This window comes from Octopus bimaculoides, chromosome 11 (assembly GCF_001194135.2).
Source record: "Octopus bimaculoides isolate UCB-OBI-ISO-001 chromosome 11, ASM119413v2, whole genome shotgun sequence".
Lineage (NCBI taxonomy): Eukaryota > Metazoa > Mollusca > Cephalopoda > Octopoda > Octopodidae > Octopus > Octopus bimaculoides.
The window spans coordinates 74151398-74158175 of NC_068991.1; the positions used below are offsets into that span (position 1 = coordinate 74151398).

General features: G+C 36.1%; 2 protein-coding genes across 13 annotated transcripts in view; one reads left to right on the forward strand and one right to left on the reverse strand.

Annotated features, from left to right (window-relative positions):
* LOC106873685 (SRSF protein kinase 2) overlaps positions 1 to 5573 on the forward strand; it is a 269253-nt gene extending 263680 nt beyond the window's left edge. For all 12 annotated transcript variants that reach the window (XM_052971936.1, XM_052971939.1, XM_052971937.1 and 9 more), the window contains 4 exons: positions 1802 to 1893; positions 2724 to 2831; positions 3883 to 4045; positions 4401 to 5573. In XM_052971936.1, coding sequence (XP_052827896.1) covers positions 1802 to 1893; positions 2724 to 2831; positions 3883 to 4045; positions 4401 to 4609 — 572 coding nt within the window. In that variant the 3' untranslated portion in view covers positions 4610 to 5573. The remainder of the gene's footprint in view (positions 1 to 1801; positions 1894 to 2723; positions 2832 to 3882; positions 4046 to 4400) is intronic.
* Positions 5574 to 5676: 103 nt separating this feature from the next.
* The window catches only part of LOC106873683 (plastin-1), a 75469-nt gene continuing 74367 nt past the window's right edge, over positions 5677 to 6778 (reverse strand). Inside the window, exon 12 of the mRNA XM_052972010.1 lies at positions 5677 to 6412. Coding sequence (XP_052827970.1) covers positions 6200 to 6412 — 213 coding nt within the window. The 3' untranslated portion in view covers positions 5677 to 6199. The remainder of the gene's footprint in view (positions 6413 to 6778) is intronic.

Here is a 6778-nt window from a genome sequence, read left to right on the forward strand (position 1 = left end):
TTTTTTTTTTTTAACCTTTTTGATGTGCCTTTTCTTGTACCATTTGTCTACTTCCATGAAACCCTGTTCTGTGGAGTGGTGTTCTGATTTCAGTCCCATGCATACAAATCTATCTACTATATATATATATATATATATATATATATATATATATTCTGTATACATGTGTATGAGTTATGTTAGCAGTCAATACAGTTTTGTCGTTTCAAGCATTTGTTCTCAGTCTTAGCTTCCTTGTCTCTAGTTTCCATTCTGCTCTTGTTTCTGACTTATGTCTGTGTCACTGGTGACTGCTCTCAACTGATATTCTTCTTTGTATCAGAATGTGCATACAATAACAGTATAAACTTATATATGTATATATACACACGTGTGTGTGTGTGTGTGTGCACTCAGACACACACACATTGTAATGGTGCACTTTGGTTAACGTAACAGATAACTAAATCAATGGCGTGCTGCTTAAATTCTTCATGTGTGTTTTTAAAGTTTAATTTCGTTTTAGTAACATAGAATTAGGAACTGTGTGTCTTTGTGTCCTTCTTTTCCTTTTCTCTTGTTAGAAATATTTTGGTTGCAGTAGGATCGCTTAAATGACCTGCATACTTTCGCAGGATAAAATCATTGGGCGAAAGGATCAGTGTAGTTAAAAAGGAAGCAAAAAAAACGTATAACGAAATTCTTTGTGTTTGTGTCTTGTTGATAGAAGCCATGGTTTAACCTGTAGGTGGGCTTCTTTTAATGTTGTCCCTTCAATTAAGTTATTCTGTCGACCTGTTATTTGTTTGTAGTCGACTTCTTTGTCTGCATGGAATTTCATTTTATGTGAAGTGATTTTGAGGTAGAGTTGTGGCTGTGTGGTGAAGAATTTTGCTTCCCAACCATATGGTTCCTGGTTCAGTCTCACTGCATGACATCTTGGGAAAGTGTTTGGCCAACCAAAGCCTTGAAGCCTTCTGAGTAGATTTGGTAGATAGAAACTGAAAGAAGCCTTATTGTTTGTTTGTATATATGTTTAGTTATAATAAAAACAATTTTTTGTTAATCTGATGGATTACCCCACACTTTTGTAGAGGACAAATTTCTTATCCTTCAACAAAATAATATATTGATAGTGAATTCAAAGTTTTGGTCAGCTAAGCCACTTACACAAATAAAGAGATATATATATGTGTGTGTATGTATATATGCATATATATATGTGTGTGTGTGTGTGTGTGTGCGTGTCTATCTATCTATCAATCAATATATATATGTATATATATATATATATATATAAATATATAAATATGTATGTCTTTATTTGTGTGAGTAAATTTGTATCCCACCTGTCTTTGTGTGTGTGTTTGCTGGTTGTAAAGAAAGGTTTAGCTGTTCAGATGGTGTCTTTTGCTTGCAGTCTGCTGTGAAAGGTGAAAGCATGTCCTGTCTTTTTGGCATGTGGCACGATTTCTGTAAACAAAAGGCTCGTTGATAAGGTGTCGTTTATTCTCAATTTTCTGTATAACTATGTCTGGATTGTGTTGTTCAGTAGACTGAGAGATTCTGACTTTGTTTCGAAACAGGTGGGAGTTTTCGTCAGGAATGGGGTCCTGCTGTAGAAAACTTTGCCTTAGCGTATATACCCTCATCTGATCCCGTACAAGTATGTAAAAATAGGAATTAAAATTATGAAAAATTTTAAGCATTTTTTTGAGTAATTCAACTCTTTTGGAAACATAATCACTGATATTTTCTGATAAACACAACAACACAAATGAAATTGGCTTTCCCCTTTTTTTTTTTTGTTTCTTTCCATCAGATGAAAATGTATCGCGGAGAAAAGATCCTGTGCACGAAGTGTGTGAAGACCTTAAAGTAAAAATTGCCGACTTAGGAAATGCATGTTGGGTTGTAAGTATTTCAACCGTTTTGCTTTGGGTAACTCTTGTTTGAAGTACAGTCCTTTTTCTTTTTCTTTTTTCTAATTAACTTTCCAACAATAATGAAGAATTTTGGAAAATAACTCTTGACAGTATTAAGATGTTAAGAAAAAGAATAAGGCAGTACTGGCAACGGCCACACTCAAAATGGTGTATTTTACGTGCCACCTGCACAGGAGCCAGTCCAGCGGCACTGGCAATGGTCTCGCTCGAATGACTTTTCAAGTGCCAGGAAGGCAACGCTGGTAATGATCACGCTCGAACAGTGGTGCCATCACGATTTCGCAAGCAGAGTTTAGTGTCCTGAATTCTGATAGTTTAAACCCAGCAGCATTCAGCTTATTCTGTTAAATGTAAGGCTTATTCATTCCCCTTGTTTTGAATATTAATCAAGCATTATCTTGTGGCTTTGAGATTTGGATAATGGGATTATTCAGTTTTTGAAAGACCATTGTAAAGTAGGTGTGAAATGCTACACCTGATTGGTTTTGAACATAAAAGGGAGACAGAATATTAGGGGCTGGATATGGCTGGTTTAACCTCTTAGCATTCAGATTTCTCTGTCAAAAGTAATGCTTAATTCATTAACATTGTTTTAAATTAACCATTCATTATCTTGTAGCTTCAAAATTTCAATGATGTAATTGTTTATTTCTAGAATGTTGTTGTAAGATAGGTGTGAGAGGTTGGATCTGGGCAGTTTCAACATAAAAAAGGTAAAATATTTGGGGCCGGATATGATGTGGGGCACAAATGAATCTGAGTTGAAATTGATTTCTGATGTTTCCCCTTTTCTTTTAGTCTCACCATTTTACAGAAGATATCCAAACGAGACAGTATCGTTGCTTAGAAGTTCTCCTTGGTGCTGGCTATGGACCTCCGGCTGATATATGGAGTACAGCATGTATGGTAAGTAGCATTAACAGGTAGCACCTTATAAAACAGACTTTGGAATATCTTAGGGATCTGTGGATGGACCTTTTCATGCATTCCTTTGGAATATTTTAAGGGTCAGTTGATAGACCTTTTCACACATCTCTTGGTATATTTTAAGGATTTATCGATGGATCGTTTCTACATTCCTTGGTTTATTTGCAGATTGGTAGACCTTTTTGCACATCCACTGGAATATTTTAACAATCTGTTGATGGGCCATATAGCATAAGTTACTGTCTTTTTTTTCCTAATTGCAAAATGAATTTCTGAACCACAGCCACGAGAAATTTGCTCAGACATTCAAGTAAAGACTTCTCATAAGTGGAGGGAAAGTAAGAAACTGCCTCCTGTCTTAAGAGTTTATAGTTATCGACAACTTCATTTTATTTCACACAAGCTTCAGTTTTACTTTCTTTGGAAGCAAGTTCATTTTTTTCACTTCCAGTGCAGCCTTCTGGCTTGCCAGTCCTCAGTCAAACCGTCCAACCCATGCCAGCATGGAAAGTGAACGTTAAACGACAAAGACGATGATGATAAGCAGTGCAGCAAACAAAATTAAATCACCATCATTTAACGTCCGTCTTCCATGCTGGCATGGATTGGATGGTTTTACTGAGGACTGGCAAGCTAGGAGGCTGCACCAGGTTCCAATCTGATCTAGCATGGTTTCTAAAGCTGGATGCCCTTCCTAACATCAACCATTCCAAGAGTGTAGTGTGTGCTTTTTATGTGCCACCGGCACGGAGGCCAGTCAGGCGGAACTGGCATTGATCACGCTCAAATGGTGCTTTTTACGTGCTGGTAGCATGGGAACCAGTCAGGCAGTGCTGGCAACAATCATCTGGCTTAAAGATTCTTCCCCAATTCCCATCTTTGCATAAGCCCTGCTAATATGGGGCCAAAAAAAGGAAGAGAAAACGATGTTCTGAACTGACAATGTACATAAATTTTCAGGTTCTTTCTTGTTGATGTCTTTGTTCCTTTTTTTTTTTTTTTTTTTTTTTTTGTCTTTCTCTTTTTAAAGGCGTTTGAAATGGCAAGTGGCGACTATTTGTTTGAGCCACACTCAGGAGAGGAATACTCAAGGGATGAGGACCACTTGGCTCACATAATTGAGTTACTCGGTACCATTCCAAAACATATTGCGCTGTCGGGCAAATATTCTAGAGATTTTTTCAACAGAAAAGGTTCGTTATTCCCTTTTATTTTTGCTTTGTTTTACCTTTGTATTTTAAATTTTTGATTTAAAAGATATGGCACTGCAGTGGTGGAAAAAATGCCTTGCGGTATTTTAGTTCTTTACATTCTTGGTTCAAATCCAGTTGAGGTCATCTCAGCCTTTCATTTCACTGGTTAGGAGAGGGATGACAAAATAAGGTACCTTTTAAGAACTGGGGTTGATTTGACTAATTCTGCCCATTATTACTGGTTTTGTGTGTAAATGAGAAACAATTATTAATCAATGGGGACCTAACAGATTTCAATTAATGAGCCATTTTGCTTTTATTTAATTCTGAGTTTTTCTGATGTTGTTATTTGCAGGTGAATTGCGACACATAACGAAACTTAAACCCTGGGGTTTGAATGAAGTGCTTCGTGAAAAATATGAATGGAACGAGAAAGATGCCCGAGAATTTTCCGACTTTTTGCTCCCAATGTTAGTTTTTGATCCTGCAAAGCGAGCCACGGCTCTTGAGAGTCTCAACCATCCCTGGCTAAGACAAGACACAAGTAAATCAACAGACTCATAACAATGGGGTGGTTGGTGGACTGCAATTTTCATACCACCACCTTTTCCCCCCTCCCAAACAATTAAATTTAAACAAAAAAAAAAAATCCTGCAAAATAAATTACAGAACGTCTCAACTGTGTTAACCATCCTTCCACCATCACCAGCATGACCAACTAACCTTTTTTTTTTTTTAATTTATTTTCCATGTATATAAGGTTGTTCTTTTCTCTTCTCTTTCCGTTATGTTCCTCTACCTGCTGCATTTTTTTCTCTCTCTAATGCCCCATAGCAGTTAGTGTTGGTAATGTCTTGCTGCTGATGCAGCTTAGATACAGAGAAAACTGAAGCTCTGGCTTGCTTCTACTCGCCATTCAATATTAAATAAAGTGGTCTTAAAGAACAGATCTGTTTTCTTTGGTCTTGTGCTGCTGCCAGACAAGTTTTCCCTGAGAAAGAAGTTGTTAGGGAGGGGGGAAGATACCTTAAAAAAATAATAGATGATATAATGTGGAAAAGAAAAGGCGTATTTCCTTCATTGAAGCCTCTCTTATTGACCATCTTGTGTCTGTCTCTCTCTCCTACACAGACAAAGTCTATGCAATGATGTAGATAATACCGTTTTCACTGTTGCACATTTCTAAAAAGGCTTCTAAGATTAGTGTCTCTTCCTCACTGCTGTCATCTTAGTTCTGAGTGCCATTGTTTAAATATCTCTACCTTACCGTTTATGAAGATTATGACCATCATCATTATTATCACCATCATTATATTATTATAATTATGATTATTCCAGTATTTTTTTGGGGGGGGGGAGGTTGGGGAATGGCCTCAAATCCACATGAAGTCTTGTTGGCTCCAGTACTTAAATAAAAAAAAAAGCATCTTTTGTAGTAGTCTTTTGGGATGGGAGATAATGTCTCACTAGTTTCTTTATTTTGCAGGAATCAGTTTTCGAAATAAAAAGTATTTTTCATATTTCTGAAGATCGGTCTTTTTGAAGTGTTGCAGTTTATTTGAGAAAGAGAAAAGGTGGGGTGAGGGGGAAGCCTTCCTCCCCGGCCAGGAAGAAAAACAAACAAACACGTGTAATTTTTGGAGATATTTAAATTTAATAACATAATTGTACAGTAAATAAAAAGAAGTGGAATGGGGAAGCTTAGCGATAAGGATAAATATATCGTAAAGAAGATGGGTGATAAAAATTTAGCTTTGTTGTTGAGACTCAACTTGAGAAGCATTACAACAGAACAGAAAGAGCATTGATCTAGACAAAGATAGGAAGTTTTTATACAATTGAATAAAAATGTGCATTTATTGAAAATGATTTAATAGTATATATAGGACAGTGTTTAGAAAAACTTAACAGATGCGCTAATTTTTTTTTGTTTGTAGTTATTGATGAGCATTTCTTTAAAGTTTTTTGGGTTTTTTAATATATATATGTGTGTGTGTGTATATATATATATGTTGCAGGGAAAGGCACCCAATTGCCAAGAACAAAAGGTCTGGAATTTTGGATCTTTGTTAGGTTGATGGAGTAGGGAGACAAAAAACAAATTGTAATAATAATAATTGCAACATGAAGGGGTTTTTTTTTTGCTTTTGTTTTTTATTCTTCTTGGATTGAATTACTAGTATTCAGCTCGATATCCAGTGCCATGAGGCAAGCAAATATCGTTAGGATCATTTTGGGTTTCACTTCCACAATGTCCTCAGGTAAGGCATAAACACGGGCTCCTATTTTGCGGGACATTGAGATGGCATATTTAGCGTTGTCGTGACGATCCTGCAAAAAGAAATAAAAGAGGATGTTTAGTGACAATCAATTAAGGGAAATAAACTTAAGAATTGTTTCTCTATTCTATATTTAAACCCTTTTGTTACCATATTTCTTTTGAGATGCTTTGTTATATTTAAAATAATTGAAAGAAACACAAAGAATTTAGTTAAATAACTTAGTTATCATTAAACTGGTGTTAGGAACATAAATTGTGACTAGGGTTTGGTGGAAGATTTTAATTTAATTCAGAACTTATGAAGAGATTTTCTAACAGACACAGCATCAGGTCTCCTTTCAAAAGTGTATGAAAATATATGTAAAGATGGCTGTGTGGTAGGTAGCTTGCTTACCAACCACATAGTTCCGGGTTCAGTCCCACTGCGTGGCACCTTGGGCAAGTGTCTTCTA